At 40.5% G+C, this 19,258-nt stretch overlaps 1 protein-coding gene across 1 annotated transcript in view; it reads right to left on the reverse strand.

The window, feature by feature from the left end:
• WWC2 (WW and C2 domain containing 2) overlaps positions 1–19,258 on the reverse strand; it is a 162,973-nt gene that overhangs the window by 86,849 nt on the left and 56,866 nt on the right. The window contains exon 3 of the mRNA XM_018576217.1: positions 931–1,134. Coding sequence (XP_018431719.1) covers positions 931–1,134 — 204 coding nt within the window. The remainder of the gene's footprint in view (positions 1–930; positions 1,135–19,258) is intronic.

Genomic DNA, 19,258 nt, shown 5'->3' on the forward strand with positions numbered 1-19,258 from the left:
CTTCTGCTATTGGCTATTTCAAATTTCCATAGCCAATAGCAGGCTGGCTATTGCACACGCCTACTACCCATTGTTTACATTCACCTGCAAGCTGAGGAATCTAGCAGTCAGCCGCAGCAAGATGTAGACAGAGAATTTTGTTAGCAACTAAATACATTTAGTTGCTAACAAAATTTTTTAGTGTGCACATGACTATCAAGATACTAGCAAAAAAAAAATGGAGGACATATGGCACGATTTTCTTTTTCTGGTTGCTTGAGAGTTCTGGTTGCTTGAATGCCGGATAATGGGGAGTTTACTGTACTAATTTAATAAAAATGCATTGGAAACGCACATCAACATGTGTCCATACTGCATGCCAAAGGACAAAGGAGATGGATGTTGACACGTTAAGCACCTGTCTAACACTACAAAAAAAAGAAGGAGGGAAAAAATGCACCTCTAAGCACATGCTCTAGAGAAAACTGCCAAGAGTTATCCTGCTTTACTAAATAAAGCTAAATGTCTGGGTTACAGAACGATAGAAGCAGCAAAATCTGTCAGACATGGAGAGTGAAGCTTTTGTAAATGCTGAATAACTCCTCCATTTATGATGAAATGACTGGCAAATGCTCCTACTCCTTCACATGAAAAATAATTCTCTGTGACTACAGTATGCTTGGATGCAGAAATATGAAATCACAAAGTAAGAAACAATAAGAAAAATGTCTCTAAATATAAACACCAACTTCAACTTCACTGCCAGTCAGAAGACAACTCGCATACGCAGGCTTTAAAAAACTTGTTACCATATAAATGGCTGTAATATATAAATAAATGTGCTTTGGTGAAAAGATTTCCCTTCTTATTTTACATGAGGAGACAGGAAAGCTTTCACCGAGAAAACGATAGCTCACTCTTCATATTCAGATAATGACTTTCGGTACTTACAGCTTGTACGTGAGCTAGACTTTTCTTTGTAGGCATCATTTAGCCTCACGTATTCATCCAGGGCAAGTGCCAACCTTTGTTCCTTCACATGATAAAGCTCTTTCTGAGTGCTTAGGGCATCTTGTGCCACCATAAGATAGTCCTTCAACATCCGCTCCTGTTCATTTCTCCATAGCGTACGTGGATCTTCTATCTGTGTGGATTCTAAATGAAAAAGTAGATTTGTAAATAATATGCAGCAAACATGAAACAATGAACATAAACACTGTTTTTGAACTGGACAACAATGATTTATTCACAGATTTAAAAACTGTTTAATTTCATTCTCAGTTTCCTTCTTCTATAGCCAAAACGTTTTTTTTCCTTTTTTTTTTGGCTAGAGCAGGAAAGAGTTAAGGACTTTATTACATGCCGTGTCCCTCCTGGGAATAATTACCCTCTCTACCTGTCCTAGTGACCATTATAACTAGTACAGGAAGTGATGGGAAATCCAAAATATTACAACGGTCACCAGAACAAGGGATGGGAGGAAATCTTTCTATGGAGACACCAGCTTTGGAAGCAATTGACTAAGAGAGGCTCACTTAGGAGAGATTCCTCTTCTTCCTGTTGTATGTCTGACAGAGGAAATAAAGAAAGACTGTATCTATGATGGGTCACGGACGGCTAAAAAGAAAGTTATAGAAGATTTAAACATTCCATGAACACAGGACCCCACAGTATTGACATGGGACATTATATATACACACACATATATATATATATATTTATTAGGGCTGCAACTAACGATTATTTCCAGCAGGGAGGAGGGAAGCTACCAGGAGGCTGAGCGGGCGGTGAGAGCTGTCAAGATGCCAAGCGTGCCAGCTGTCATCATTACAGGAGGCAGAGCTCTCCTTACCACACCTCCAGGCTCCATCTCCTGTGTCAGGATGGGGAGCGGTGAGTGGAGGAGAGCGCTGTGATCTGTCACAGGAGGAGGAGCTCTCCTTCCCCACCACTCGCTCAGCCTCCTGTGACAGTCGATTAACGATGGAGAGCAATATACAAACACTCATCGATCATTTGTAAATAACTATACACAGTGTGCTTAACATGTCCCAGTTATGAATGAATGGGAAGTGATTTACATAATTTCCTGTTCATTCATGTGTGGGGACATAGTAACTCTACTGTACTACTACTATATCCACAACGTAAAACAGACAGGAACACTCAGTATAGAGCAGGGGTAGCAAAACTCCGGCCCTCCAGCTGTGGTGAAACTACAAATCCCATGATGCATCTCATCCGAAGTCAATGTGTGGCTGCGAGAATCTTGCAATGCCTCATGGGATTTGAAGTTCCACCAAAGCTGGAGGGCCGAAAGTCGCTACCCCTGGTATAGAGGCTTCCTGCTCATTCATAACAGGGGCTGCAGAAAAGAGATAGAGGACGCAATTTCTTTTTTTCTATTTTAAAAAGGGAAATATCTAAAACAGACCCCTGATATTTCCCTAGAGCCCCCGACAGTAAAGTTAAAAAAATCAAAATAAATCAAAATAAAATACTATAACAACTTTTAAAAAGGTTGGGGAAAACGTAATTTTTGGTTTCGGTCTGACAATTTTTTTTTTTCCAGTCTCACAATGAATATATATATATATATACATTACATATATATTACATATATGCATTTACACAATGTTTATTGCATCTTTTTTTCTTCCATATCAGTAGATTAGCTGCAAAATGAAAAATGTGGCTATTGACTACATAAGCAACAGTACCTGGAGTTTCTCCTTCAGTACTGTTCCAACTTACTCATAATAAGGCTAATCTCTCTAGTAACACCATTTGTTGTTCCTTCCTGGCTGTGCATACCTGATACAGCAAGACACGGAATACCCTCGGGCTTCATAAAACTTCCATCCCTATTACATTATAATAGTAATTTTCATCTATTTACACTGAAGCAGCCTTTAAACGCATTGCAATAGAGACAGTAAGCATGCAGCACACGTGTGTTAAATAAAAACGGCTGCACGAAGACAGCTAAAATGTCAGGAAATAGTGTCATTGCTGGTCATCTGCCAAGAATAATACAATGCATATGTGCTATAAGAGCAATTCATTCATTAGGTTTACCTACTGTCCCTTTTAAATTTAACTAGAACACAAACATGAGAACGAAACAGCCCATAAATCCTTACACTCATCAAACTGTATTCAAAGTTTTGGTGGTTAAGTAGCCAAAACAGGGTCCAATATCCTCAAGCTATTGAAGGGACACAATCATTGCTCGATAGTCATGGAAACATTGACAAAATAGTGAACTCCAAACTGCAAAGTGTTTATTATCACTTACGTAAAATTTTTTCTATTTAAATACCTGTGTGACCTGGTGCCAACCAATACCTTTTCTATACGCTTAAAATCCAAATCCATCCATTGAGCACTGTGAAGAATATGGTGAGTCCTGGTGTAGAATGACAGATAGCCCCCCTCCCCTTTCTGTTGCCTCTCACATAGAAACTGATGTAAAAAATAAATGGCAGTATTAAGCAGTTTTTACAACCACCAAATCAGATTCAAACCTGCCATGGACATCTGAATGTCACTGGTAATACAGGAAGTTGTACAGCAAAGGTTTTAGAATGTATACTCCGAATACCCTCCTACTGACTTGGATTTGGACTGAAAGGTCCTTGACTTCTATGTAAATTCAGTAAAGGGTTATATATTCTATCTAGACAGACATATTCAGATACCTATGATGACATATGTTCCATTGAAATGCAGTGCATTGTCTTTTAATAAATACATAAAAGAAATGTAAAATTACAGCTTGTCAGTTTTTAGTTGCGGTGGCTGCATTAGGTTCTTTTTTCAGGATTTTCCTTATATTGTCATCTGATGACAATGCTCATGCAGTGTACTGTTTTTATGAAGAAGCAGGACCGTCATCCTAGACTACTCTTTTGATTTGGACTACACATTCCCTTTCTCCTCATCTCTATAGTGGGGGGGGGGGGGGGAGGTTCTGTCATTCACAGATAGTCATGGAAAAGCTTGTAGCATTGTTTGAGATTTCAGTTAAGTTCACAGGAAGTTACAAGCACATTGGATATCTGATAGAAACAATAGCTATTTTGCTGTACTTGTAGAAAACTACCCTATAAGAAAGAAAAAGAATGCCGCCACCACATCCAAGGACTGGTAAGCTGCAATATATGGTTACTGTTCAAAGAAAAACAGCAGAAAATGGATAATCAGTTTTTGTTTCTGCTTGGCTGATTTTCTCCACCAGAAGAACATGTGATTGGGTTTAGCTATGAGTTAATGAAATATGTTAAAGAATAATAGTCAGACTTGCTCAAGCAGAAAGGCACTTCACAACTGCTCGCATCATTTTTTTTTTACAACAGTGGTATGCTGGTATGCATAAATACATGTCACAATAAACCTTGAAAAGGATGTTTTATAGCAATAGACCATTCAAATTCTACTCCTGCCTGCTAAAAATCAGAAAAATGAGGCTACAGTGGGCACACAATAGGCAAAACTGGATGGCTGAGGATTAGAGACATGCTACTTGGTCATCTCAGATGTGACATGCCATCAGAAGGGTCAAAATTTGATGTACGCAACATAAATCCACATATCCACACAGTTCAGGCTTACAGCAGTGCTATAATGTTGTCACTCTATGAAAGAAGTGCCAGTGGATAAGCCTTAGGCCCGGTTCACACCTGGGCGTTTTGTAGCGCGTTCCTACGCTCTGCAAAACGCTCAAACACCGAAATCCCATTATTTCCTATGGGTATGGTTCACACCTGGGAGTATTACGGGCCGTATGAACGCGCTATAAAACGCCCTACGCCCAAAGAAGTACAGGAGCTTTTTGGGGGCATATTTGCCGTGCGTATCCATTGGAATACAGCCAGATAGCCTTCGGAAACGCGCGTTTGTCGCACGGTTTTTTACCGTGAATCGCGGTAAAAACGTGCATCACGAAACTCGCGACAAACACGCATATTTGATATGCCTAGGTGTGAACCCAGCCTTACTGTTATTTTATTGAAAACTGGACATATTAGAAAAAGATGACACTTTTCGACATTAGAGGAACATGTGAAATGACACAGTTGGTTTAAAGTGTATGATTAAGTGTATTTTTTTTTACATTTTTAGCTAGACAGCAATACAAATCCACCCCCATGCTAAGGAGATTTACCCTCTAGATTTATCACAATGAAAAAGTGAGAGGGAATCCTTACATTGCCACTGGAACATGTTTCCCCTTTGGAATGTTAACCCCACCTTCTGTTCTGGTGACTACTGTCTAAAAGCCCTTCACTGTAGAGAGATTCCCTCTCTGTCCCTGCAGGGCCTATGGGACAGAAAGTGAATGTAGAGCTCCATAACATGACACAAATAGCATATAAATACATGGACAGGGGTTTTAACATTTTTCTACTTTAAGAAAAATAATGTGGCTTTACATACAGTTATAGCAGCTAATCTATAAAGAGTTTGCTCGGCTGGGTGAACGCCATTTACGTCATCACTGCCACTAGATATAGACTGAGAAATTCTTATGCTCCTTGGCTCCATCTAATAGTGCAGTGGGAATGGCATTCGTCCAGTTATACACTGGCCAATCCCTTTATAAAGCAGCCCATAAGTGTATGTTAAACAAATTAAAAAATATTGGCTTAAGAGTTTGCCCTGCGTACAGCAGGGCAAACGCTGTTCGCATCGCATTAGTGCTGCTAGATGAAACCAAGGAGCTTAGGAAATTCCTATATGCTGGGTGAACCCTTTATAAAGCAGCCTATATGTTTGGGTTCAGATACACTTTAATAGCAATTAAATATCACTTGCATGGCACAGCGAGTTTTGTTGACGGCTACATGGATGCACCAAATAGACTAGTATGTGTGTGTTAGAAAGAGAGAGAGTTTGTGTATGCAATTATCACTTATTCTCATTGTGGTTACTGTAACAGTTCTGCCATGGTAACATCCCATAGGTGGAAAAAGAAGACAAACGAATAAAGCTGACGTTTCTCACGAAAGGTATGTGTGACAATATTTTGTATGACAGGGTCATAATAAAACACATTTGCATACTTCCTTATGTGGAAAACAGTGGAATTTTCTCATTTGTTCTCGTGCAGTTCAGTGAGGTAAAATACACAATGTGAAGGCCTCGCTAGCAAAACATAAACTTGATGTACAGGTTTCTAGGAATCCACAGCTACCAAAAGTATTTCTGCTGCTGAAAAGTCAATATTTTCAAGTTTCTGTGGCTTCACATCACTTTGGAATGTCCACTCCACTGTTTACTTAAATAGCGCTCTGCTTTATCTTTCCTCCTATGACAGGATCTGCGAGTTATTTACAAAGAGATACAATTAACAAGTGCTAAATTATAGTGTGTACAACAAGCTCAGCTTTCAGTATGTCACATCATTTTCGTGGGAGGTTTTGCTGCTGAGCCGATGCATTTTACTTTCAGAACACCACTCAATAAAATAGAACTAGGAAAATAGGAGCCCTGCATTATGTCAGCTCCTTATAATATTCCGGGACACTGGCTAGGTGATTTAACAAGATGTCAACTTCATCCTATCACTGCATAAAGCCAAACAAATGGCAGCACAACATTCGTTCTCATATGGAGACAAGTGTAATTAGAATCTGGTATCCACCAAGAAAGTAGTTTTGAATTTAAGGTGCAAGAAAAGGCTACATTTAACCATCAACACCCATTGTAGCCCTATCATAGAGAAAAATAACTTTATCCTGTTAATACAAATCGTCTTTAAAATATCTTTATTTTATCCTTCTCTTTGCAGGCACATGACGGCTAAAGCTGGCCATACACCCTGCAAATTTTGGCCGATTCTTGATGAACCGAATAAAATTTGTTCAGTGAATGAATGGCCCTGTCTGCAGCCTTCCGTCGGCCATCCTTCAATCAGAAAATGGAAGGCGCAGGTGGGAAAACATTCAGGTGAAAAGGGATGGCAGCCAATAGGTTGCACTGTTCAGGTATTATTATTATTCTACAGTGTGTATATAGCGCCAACAGTTTGCGTAGGACGCAGCACAGAACACTGAGGCACCCCGCTCATGACACTATCCCATTCTGAAAAGCTGCCATTTATAGATACTCTCTGTACCCGTTCCTGCAGCCAGTACTCTATCCAAGTACACACCATTCCATCTATGCCCATGGATCTCAGCTTGTATAACAAGCGTTTGTGTGGCACCGTATCAAAAGCCTTTGAGAAATCCAGATATACCACATCCACCGGCCTCCCTCCATCCAGATTTCTACTTACCCCTCGTAACAAGTTAGCAGGTTAGTCTGGCAGGAACGGTCTTTCCTGAGCCCATGCTGATTGTCAATGACTATGCCATTATTCTGAACAAATTCTACCAAATAGTCCTTAATCATTCCCTCCAACACTTTACATACCACCGATGTAAGACTAACTGGTCTGTAGTTCCCTTGTTGGCATCTTGCCCCTTTTTGAATATTGGGACTACCATAGCCCTCTGCCAGTCACTTGGAACTATACCAGTCATTAAAGAGTCCTTAAAAATTAGGAATAACGGTTTTGTTATAACCTGGCTTAGTTCTTTACGTACTTTGGGGTGCAGGTTATCTGGTCCCACTGCTTTATTTGCATTAAGTTTTTCAAGTCATTGTAGTATCTCGGTTTCCGTCAACTACTGGAGGTATATTTTGTGCTGAACTATGTGTTTTCATCCTGTACATTAAACCCGTCTTTCTCCTGAGTGTATACTGAGGGCCTCGGCCCTCTCCTTGTCATTTGTGACTATCCTCCCGTTTTTGTCCTTTATTGGGCCTATCTGCTCCTTTCTCACCTTTTTACTGTTTATATATTGGTAGAATTTTTTTTTTTTTTTTTACTAACTGTGGAGATATGTTTTTTGCACTCTATTTTAGCTGCCCGGATTACTAGTTTGCATCTTTTATTACATTCTTTGTAGCTATTGAACGCCAATGCTGTCCCCTCCATCTTATATTTTATAAATGCCGCTCTCGTCCTTGATGCGTTGTTTTACCGGTTTAATTAACCATACAGCCTTAGTTTTCGATCTTTTACTTTTGTTACCCAACGGTGTGCACCAGGCAATAGCAATATATAATGTGTTCTTAAAACAGTCCCACATTTGGTCCGAGTTCAGGTTGTGGAATAAGTTTTCCCATTTCAATGTCACGTCGCCTTTAATTATGGGAATTAATATATTTCATAAATTCTCCTTTAAGGACAGCAAAACAAGCAGCAAGAATATCAAGAAAAACGCACCTGGTAAATAATTGCTTTGCTGATGATGCACAAATGACCATTTCAAATAATATCAGAGAGCAGTCCGGTCATGAAAGCCGATTGGTAGAGTTGAATTTTTTTTAATTAATTTCAGCTGATTGTTGCCATGTATGGACTTTTAGAAAAGTGTTGTTTCCAAAAAAGGATACCCTAGCCCAATCCCTCAGCTTCCTCAGAACAAGCAAACCCCATTACAGGCCTCAAATGCATGCTTACCCGGAGTTGAAGTGTGTGGCCCTGCCAGGTGTCATGGATTGGTTTACATCCTGCATTGTGGAATATCTGAACTGCTGCTCTACACTGCTGACCTCCATAGGAAATAATAACGGGTTGTCCACAGAATGAAGACTCTCTGCAGATTGTCAAATAATTTCCTATGGGAGTCAACAACTCTTATAGTAGTGGATATAAAATAAGCCATGGTTTCTGACAAGCTCCACCTATTGGGAGACTTATTTAGCGGAGGTTGATTAGTGGTTTTGACTGCTTTTGTGAAAGCACATTAACACTTTAAAGCTGATCTCCAGCAAAAAAAAAAAAGACAAAATTTAATAGCACATTAAAAGATAAAAAAGTTTATCTACAATATTTACATTCAATACAGAGCCATTCCCGGCAAGACCTCTTGTTCTGCCACTAGATGCCCACATGCTGATGACCAGCATTATTCAACCTACGTCCTCTGAGCCTAGGCTATCCTGGACCTGCCCCAGCCAGAGACTGGACAGTAAAAGCAGAAGCAGCGCAATGAGAAGTTCATCTCTCAGTCATTGCTTTCTGCATGTTCCTTGTCAGCAGATGAACCAATGGGCTACTTCTTTATCTTGTCCCTTTCATACTTAAGCCCTAACCCCTACTTCATACACTTAATGATACATAAACGATTACAGAGCTGTGTCAATGTATGTATTTTATATCTCCTTGGAAGTTCAGCTTTAAGACCTGCCTGTCCCTCTCTGTGCCTCCATAGTGTTAGTATATCACAAAGCCAGAGCTAGAAGGTTGGCATGTTGAACACAGCTGCTGTGCACTTAATGGAGGTGGGACATAGAATTAAATAGAGAGCTTCATCCCTATAGGAAATAGGTCTTAATGTGAACCAGTGCATTGCCCATCTACTCCGTATACTCACTGTTCCTTCACACGCCCAAACCAGAAGAAATCCCTTGTATATCCAGGTATGAGTCCATAGCTCAGTGTAAGCTCTGGCTAGGCCAATATGGAGCCTACACCGGACAATTTCCCGTTGTCAAAAGGGGTGGTCAAAGCAAAAGTAGTATAAAAACGGTGATGGATGGGCCATTAAAGGGAATGTACAACAGGTGTGTTCAGATTATCTTTATTATTGTCAAGACTAAAAAATACAGATGTTAAGAGTAATGTTTTTATTTACACTGGTAAATACAAAATAATTAATCTTAATCTTTTGTATTCTCCTTTGCAGCCAGTAGGTGAAGCTTTAGGTTCAATAGCTCATTGTCAAATAAGACCTTAAACCTAAAAGTGAATGAAAAAAAGCAACAATATTAAAAGTAACTGAAATTGTAGATCTAGTTTGTTAGCATACATGGCCGTGGTTGCTACATGTATATAGCATGGCAGGTGTACAAGGGACAATCTTTTTTGTCCTGTTTATACCAACAACAAAGCAAACATCTTCAGTTAACAATTGCTATTCAGTCAGTACTGTCTCTGCAGAGCCTATCCCCTAACCTCTCAATGAAAAGTATGCCAGAAATGACAATAAAATGAGGACCAACCAGCTTTCATCTTCTCAGTTACATACAGACTATATTTTAAGACCTTTATGTCTAAATAATGAGCTTTACTCTTGTCCAAAGAAGCAAATTCTCATGTGTGTAACCTAACATCACATTTTACAAATATAGAAGATCCTGTCTGGAACTTTAAACTTACAATGAGGGATGCAGCGATAACAAATGCTACGATATTTACCTTCGATACCAGAACTTCCATTCAGAAAGAGATCTGCCTCTGACCGGCAGTGCCGAGGGAGCATGGAGCCGGCTTCCTTTCCAAACAGGAAGCCGGACGGTGGGTTATGACCCACCTCCAGGCTTCCCGATTGGCTAGGAAGCCAGCTTCACGTATTGCTAAGCAGCCTGGCTTCCTAAACAATCAGGAAGCCGTGTGGCACATAATGACCCACCTCCCAGCTTCCTGATTGGTCAGGGAGCCTCTGAAACCGATGCTCTTTTGCTAGAACACCGGCTTCACAGGCAATCAGGAAGCCGGGTGACAGGTCATGATCCGTTGCCAGACTTCCTGACAATCAGGGCGCAAGGCACCAGTACTTGGTATCGGCGAGTACAGAAAAGAAAAATATCGGTACTCGATACCGAAAATCTGGTATCGGTGCATCCCTACTTACAATACAACAAAGTTTGTTTACAAAAGAGTTGTGGTTTTTAGAATAGACTGTATTCAATAAATCAAAAAGGGAAGTACATAGGGTTGCCACCTGTCCGGAATTAACCCCGGCAGTACGGGTTTTGAGTCCAGTGTTTTGCGCCGTCTCCCCTCACTCCTTCTCCTGACTGTCGCTCTTCACTCCTCCTCCTTGTCTCTCCACGCTCCCTCCCCTGCCCATCTCTTCTCGCTCCCTCCCCTGCCCATCTCTCCTCGCTTCCTGCCCGTCTCTCCTCGCTCCCTTCCCGTCTCTCCTCCCTCCCTCCCCTGACCGTCTCTTCTCGCTCCCTCCCCTGACCGTCTCTCCTCGCTCCCTCCCCTGACCGTCTCTCCTCGCTCCCACCTTGCTCCCTCCCCTGACCGTCTCTCTTCGCTCCCTCCCCTGCCCGTCTCTCCTCGCTCTGTCCTGTATATTCTCCCCCCAAATAATTTGCCGTGTTAGAGTGTTCGGGTTTCATTTGATGAAAAGGTGGCAACTTCAAGGTATCTGCACATACCTGCATCACCCTCCCAACAGTCAGCAGTTATGGCCTAATCCTGAGCCATTCTGATAGGCAAAGCTCAGCGTGGGGAACGAGTAATATGCCTGTCAGATTTTTGCTGCAATCTGGGGCTTCACAAGAGCCATTTCCCCCCAAATTCCTGTCCTGCTAACATCTTACCAAGCAAAATATCTACAAGGTAAGAAATATTTTTTTTAAATAATTTTTTGTTATGCTATGTGAAAGGGAACACATAACAAACAGATGGATTTTCTCAAATTTGACTACAAAAGTGAAAATGCACTTTAAACCATCGCCAAAACACACCCATTGCAAGCTCCACGCTGCCTTTTCGCATACAAAAGTCCTGATCTAAAAATAAATCAGCACTAAGAAGTTTTTATGATTACCAAATCAGATTGATACTTTGCTTGGAAAATAAAAAAAATATTGGTTATACTAGAATCAAAAGGTGAAACATACACATTACATGCTTCAAGAAGAACTCTCCCAATGATCCAGTAAAGTGATCCAGTGCAGTCTGGATTCTGGCTCAGGTGGATTACAGAGACCTCAGATTAATACAAAACGTAAAAAAAAAAAAATTAAAATGTGCGAACAAGCAAGATATTTTTTTGAAGAACAGAAATACTTGATCTCGTCTGCATTTAAGGATTCTGAACAGCACAGAGTCCCAGCAACGCTGATCAAGATGGGCGAAGATCCCACACCTGTAAAAACACTGGGTGAGAGGTCTCGTAGACATTGGATTGCTGGAAGGGAGCATCATTCTGCTGTTGGTAAATACCCAATGCTTACAGGTATGTATCAAGAGGTAAAGTGTTTTTTTTACAGGAGAATCTGCCAGTTTGCTCACCCAGGGCCCCAACTCTGTTTTTACATTACTGATTTAAAGGAGAACTATGAGGTGAGTGCTTTTCACTCACCTCATAGTTCTAGCCGATCTGTGACAATAAGACTGTCACAGGTCGGCTCAGTAGATCGGGAGGTGAACGAACACATACCGGGTTCGCTCACCTCTCGATCCTGTCACGGCTCTCTGCCGTGACAGGGGGAGGGGCTTGATTCCCCTCTCCCCGATGGCCAGCGCTGACTGGCGGAACGGACGGGGAGGGGGCGGGTACAGCTGGCTCTGCCTCTAGATAGGCAGAGCCAGCTGTCACTCGCGCAGCTGGCCGGATCCCGTCATCTAAGTCGGGATCCGCTCCGGCTGCGGCGTCTCAGTACTATATACTGAGCGTAGGGTGACGTGAGGACGCTAGTTTGTGTCCTCCCGTTACCCTAAGGAGAACTATGGGGAAAAAAACACTAACCCCATAGTTCTCCTTTAAGGCTGTCGAGTCATTCCTAGGACGGGAGAACAGGGCAGCTTAACTGCTCAGAGAACAAATTTGAGGATAAATTGTTCCACAGTGCCTGCAGCCACACAGATCGGTAAGGGCTTGTTTTACAGCATATTTACTGCCTGTTAAAAATATGTAAATGCTTAGATTGGACAGTCTGGTCACAGGATTAATTTAGGCACATTTGCAATGTTTGATATGTAGCAATAGGGGCTTCACTTTTGTCAGTAATTGCTCTTTACTTTAAAAAAAGAAAAAATATTTTAGGGGTAAGTGTTTAGCAGCTAGTTTTCCAATACTCAGTAGTGTTTACTTTCGGTCAATAACAATGACTCTGCCATAAAACACCAAAGTGTGCCATTTAAGAAATTATTGGGGAATTGTCACTGGTTGTATGCAGTTAAAAGACCAAGGGAAGAAAACTGTTCTGCAAGGTAAACAGTCAAGAGTTCAAAGAAAGTGTTTGATAAAACTCTGGGAGCGGAGCAGAACACATATCTACAACACATCATATGTCAAGTTATCTGCAATATGCAGAATGCACTAAATCATCCTGTGATAGAGATGTCACGTACCTCGCAGGAGACTGCATTCCACAGATTGGAGAGGGATGAAAAATTCCACAACTATGTTGGATTTTTTTTTTGATATCAGCAATATTTACATACCAACTCTAGACTTTTTTTAAAGCCTAACTCCTAACAAAAAACAGGATTTTTGACTTACCGTAAAATCCTTTTTTTAAGGAAAAGAAATTAGTTGCATGGGCAGTACAGCCCCTCCCATTCCCATCATGCTTCGGCTTTGTGGAGAAGCAATAGGAGTGTATCATAAGACAGAGGGTGGGACCATGTGTGCCTTAAATGAACTCCAAGAAATGGATTTTCCAGTAAGTGAAAAATCCGGTTTTCTTAATCATGCATGAAACAACACAGAATAGAGTAAACTTTAGACAACTGTGACATCCAAAAGCATTCCAACTGAGAAACTGGCCAAACCGCAGGCAAAATCCTAACTTGGCCACAAAACACTGGGGGCTAGATGAAGATCACAGAGCTGCCTAAACATATGAAATAGCATCACTTGGGGCCTGAACTTTGGACACTAGGAAAAAACCTAGGCAAGATGGGAGAGGGAGGGGTTGTACTGCCTGCACAACAATATTTTGTTGCCAGTGTCAAGGCACTGTAGTGTCAGGGTAAATCTACCCGGTGTCCTTTAATGAATGATTAAAAACCTTTCATTTTTAGATCAAGCAGAGAAGGATGGGAACATTTGTCTAATTCATACTGCTGTCTGTGCCCTCCACATGGAAGGATTTCTGTCACTTCCAGTAAATCTGATGGGTTCATGTCAGACATAATGGGTAGGAAGGAAGTAGGAAAGTTGCCCAATAGGGCAGGTGCTAAAAAAACTTTCAGTAGACTAGGGATGAGTTAAAACCTCTGTAAAGTCAGGTTTTGATTTTGTATTAAGTTCCCACTGCGGAGATTTTACTTCCTGTACCAGTGACAATGTCGAACACAAATTGCAGAGAACCGTCCCAAAAAGGAATACAGACAGCAGCTAAAGCTGTAACCCTTGCCCATTCTACTAAAAAATGTTTTTATTGTTGTCTGCCTCTCTACTGGGGAGTTCCACTTATTTATGGCACCCATTAAATATACAGGAGTAGACAGGAAATCTCCCCATGGGAGCACAGCTATCAATACAAACTGGCTTACCCTAGCTTGCCCACAACTAACATGTATTGGCTGAGGACTGACTTTAAATTAAAACTGGAACAATGTCTACCAATTGGAAAAATGGAACTTGCACAGTATAAAGCTCAATAAAAGGTACAAGACCAACAGAGTTGGTGAACAAAACATAAGGAAAAAGCAGTATGCACCTCTTTGCCAATCTGACATCTGTCATGATTGAAACTTGGCCCATTCTTACCTGGACTATAACATTCAATAAAAGGTAAAATCCACCTGTAAGGAAACTGCTCATGAGATATCTTCCCACCTGCCATGACCTAAAGTGAATTACAAGGTTACATACCCTGGGGTATAGCATGTGTGCTGTTACACAGTTGCATTAAAGCATCACACAATTCATAGTCATAGTTAATACTTATATTAATGTGAAATGAGAATCATATAGTTAATGTTCCATAAGCCATCTATTATAGCAGTTGTATAGCTGGTTATTTTACTGCCATCTTGTGGTCGTTCTGGTTATTGCACCATGTTTTCTGTATTCCCTCCCCTTGTATGTGATGTACTTCCTTCCTGTTAGACTTGTCGTTTCTGGCATCAAAATGGCTGACTGTAACATGGCCACATATTAATGTGCTTTTATGCTTGGAAACATTACCATCTTTAACCTTCAAATACCATCTATTCATTCATCTGATAAATCCTGTTGTCTGCAGGAACCTGCTACATGCAATAAAGCTGTTTGTGGATGAAAAGGTATTTGGTGAGTTCAGCTATCTAATCTGAAGGACTGTCTGCAGTGATTATATCTGCTTATACAGGCCAGGCATAGGGGTCTCAGCAAGGGATAAATCGCTAATACAACAATCGGAGTCAGAATAACATGTACTGATACTGGCCTGGACATTTGGCTGATTTTCCACTGGATACTCCAGCTAGCTAAGTTTTGCAGAGATAGGCACTGAATGTAGAAGAGCATCCAGCACCCATGTTAGAGGTGTCAATATTTGTGTGCATGCTCTGCAGGTCAAAGAATATATTTCACAACCAGGCAAGGTACAAACATTACACTTTGGCTGGGCAAATATAGGCTTATGTTGATGTGAAGTGACTGGGGGTCCATGAGCGACAGCCTGTGGTGCCCATGTATCAACAATAACAGAAACCACAGTCATGCAGGCTTGACATTTTAGATGCCGAAAAAAAACATCTAACCTGATAGCACCCAATACCAATTTCAGCAGTTTAGCCGGGGGACCAAGCTGACCAACTACTAAACACTATGCTAACATAACTGCCATATAGTCAATGTCCAAACAAGCTGGATAGCATAGAAGAGCTAAAACTGGTTTCACAATGACCTCTACTATGCAGGGTTATTGTATACCCTGCTAACATTCATTCCCTAACATTCTCAAATTATGAGATGACCATCTAAAGTCACGAGCCTGGCCTAAACAAGAAAAAACAGCAGATTCTTTAACTGTGGCCTAGAAAATAATATTCAGATTTGTAGCAGGCCTATTTGATTTAGTGTGTTCATTTTTAAAGATTATCCTCAGCCAAGCAAGTCTTATTCTCACCAAGATAGAGTTTACATTTTTTTACTTGGAAGCCCTCTACTGGCAGACATCACAGACTCTCTCCCCCCAAAAAAAAACCAAAGAATGAATCTCACAGGCTCTCTGTACCATAGAGAAGAAACATTCCATGGAACTTTGTTCTACTGGACATATTTCACTTCTTCAGAGGAGTATAACTCTTCTCAGGGAACAAGCTACCGGGCCATGGATGGGGTGGGCACCTAAGCATGCCCCCGGCCTCCTCCCTCCCTTCCCATGGTTTCTGTCGTCTGTTACTTCTATCAACCCCCCCTCCACGGTCCTATCCCCCTCTTTTTTTCCTTCTTTTCCTGGACCCTAATGCCTTCCCCATTTAAACTAAAAAGTTGACAAAGTTGCACATGCCTGCCTCAAGCGGGTTATGGGTCTGTAACAATGTGGTCACTTCATTTTATGGTCATGTAGGAGATTGGTTAATAGACCCCGTTTCTACTTGAAATTCTGTCTTACAAGTGTTGTTTCGGTTCCTGAAGATTCCTTTTTTTTAATGTACAACTTTGTCTGTTTTCTTTAAATAAAGAATTTACAAAAAAAAACAAACAAACAAGGATTTGTGGATTAGTTTATCATTTCACACAGAATTATATGAGAAATAAGCTACTTTTCCACATGTTATAATTTTACTTAAAGTCAGAGAAATGCTGTATATTTGCAGTACTCATGGAGGAAAAGTCCTTATTAAAAGCAAACTGCAATGGGGGGAATTTATCATAGCAAATGCGAGTGTTTGAACTTGCACGGAATATATTTGCACTAGATTTATGATGTGTAGTGTTGATAAATGAGGTTTAATAGACTCCAGGAAAGAAGACTCGTAACTTCAGGCAAAAACGGTCTCATCTTGAAGAAGTGGTCATGGAGACTTCTTAAGTTGTGATTGTTTTCTTAGGTGATGCTCCAGTTTCAGACAGCCCAGAACAAGTGCAGATAAAAACAGGTGCAAAAAACATGGAACTTAAAAAGTAGTGCAAGCTCTAGTCAAAACAGGTGCAAAAACACATGCAGTTGAAAAAGTAGTACAAGCTCAGGTGAAAACAGGGGCACATGTTGAAAGACAGATTTGCCCATTAAAAAAAAAAATTATCTAAGGCCCGGTTCACACCTGGGCGTTTTGTAGCGCGTTCCTACGCTCTGCAAAATGCTCAAACACCGAAATCCCATTATTTCCTATGGGTATGGTTCACACTTGGGCGTATTACAGGCCGTATGAACGCGCTACAAAACGCGCCCAAAGAAGTACAGGAGCTTCTTTGGGGCGTTTTTGTCACGCTTTTCCATTGGGATACAGCCAAGTAGCCCTCCGAAACGCGCGTTTGTCGCGCGTTTTTTTACTGCGAATCGCGCGACATGAACTTGCAACAAACGCGCATATTGGATACGCCTAGGTGTGAACCCAGCCTAAGAGGCTAAAACTGTTGCAATTGCTTTGATAAATTCCCCCCAATGTGTTTTCAGTACCCATTTTGAATTACTGAATGTTAAATCTCCATCTAGTACTTATATTTATATTTATATAAAGCAATGCAGTCAACATCCCTTCCAGAAAAACAGCTGACAGAGGATAAACCACAAAGCGAATGCATTGTTTTCAATTAGTCCAAGCAGACATACACTATATGACCCTATATGTACACTACAGAAAAGTAAAGCGGAGTCACTGCACAACACTACCAAGTATAGCCTGCATAGGTAAAAAGCAGCCCAACATACTAAACTTCCTGACAATCCAAGCTACAATGCAATCCTAACTAATTTCATGATAGCAGAAAATATTTAAGCTGAACTCCAGGTAGATAATAAACACCACCATTTAATCCAGCTACTTATTTATTATAGCCCAGTTACCTACATCTGTCTTTACACTAGCTTCTTTCAGTTCATTCAAGTTAAGACTGGGAGACATTCCGAATGACAATAATTGTCAATATAGCACCAGAGGCTTGCTGACAGATTACGAAAAAAATAAAAAGGGTGATTGGCTATAGGCAGCCGGGAACCAAGCTGTAATGCTTCATTACAATGGAGGGGCAAGTGAGGTCAGCCTGGTGGTATTGTCTGGTAGCGGTGGCTGAATCATAGGACTGGCTGGAGAGAATTACAAGTCTTACCATGTTCGACACTCAATAGTTTACATATATGTAGTTTAATGTTGTAAATGCTAGACTGAAATTCAGCTTTATAAGCTCACCAATGTAAAAAACTGAAGTAAATACAGTAAAATGTAAATGTATGGTTTTTATAGCTACACAGAAAAAGGAATAATTTATTTCCGATTGTCCTGTGTTGGATATTGTTCTTTACCATACCCAATCTAATACAGATCACTGCATTTTACAGACACTAATTTTATATTTTCCTGCCTGGTTGTAGAAAACTTCTAGAAGTAAGGTTATCTGATATGTATTTGTCCTCATAACACCTTTACGGTACTTCTACTAGAAGCCTTTATTATAAGATAGTATTCTGCAATAATATGTGGTGTAATAGGTATGTGCACGCTACAGTGCCATTCATTCTGAATGGCACCCCAATGCACATACACAGGAAAAAATACAGTGATACTAAGGTGCACCATAATAAAGAGGTGTGAACAGTCTGTGCAATGTAATGAGCTGTTTTGCCTTAAATATTATGCAGGTACGGTATTTTGTTCACTGATGTCTGTTGACAGCCCATTCACAAAACAAATAGGCTGTCATAACAGGAAATGCACCATGGAATGATAAAAATGCGCCTTAATTTGCATATGTTATGGCACTGAAACAATGTAAATGGGAAAGGAACCCCAGCACCTGAAATGGCATTTAACCATGGTATGCATCTTCTGGAAGCAATTGTTCAAAACCGAGATCAAAGGAAGTAGATAAACTCATAGCATGAAGCTGGAGAGTTGCCTGGCATCACTTACAATGCCAACTTGATGGTCGTAATGTTAAGCACTTGCTCTTTTCAACACCAATAAATGTCAGCAAGAAACTTTATATAGTTCCTGCAAGTTTACAATTCACCCAAATATCCGGTCCAGGCTACACAGCCAGCAAAGGAATCCTGCATATTATGTAAAACACATCAAACATCTTCATACATATGCATGAGAAGTCACTTATTTTCAAAGATTTTAATGTCTTGTTTCAGAGAATAGTTTTTTATGAATTTTTTTTTTGCAATGATCAATTTTGACACTCCGGGCACATGTTAAAAATAATAATGTGCTCTTATGAAACAAGATGGAATTATAAAAGCTGAGGTTACAGTAGGGTAAAATGTAAATTCATTAGTTTCTATTTTATTTTATTACAAGAAGCAATTCAAGTTGGCCCTTCACTTATATACAACCAATTATACAGACATTTGAAAAATATATTCAAGTTGAAAAAAA

Source organism: Nanorana parkeri, unplaced genomic scaffold, assembly GCF_000935625.1.
Source record: "Nanorana parkeri isolate BGI_ZX_2015 unplaced genomic scaffold, ASM93562v1 scaffold60, whole genome shotgun sequence".
NCBI lineage: Eukaryota > Metazoa > Chordata > Amphibia > Anura > Dicroglossidae > Nanorana > Nanorana parkeri.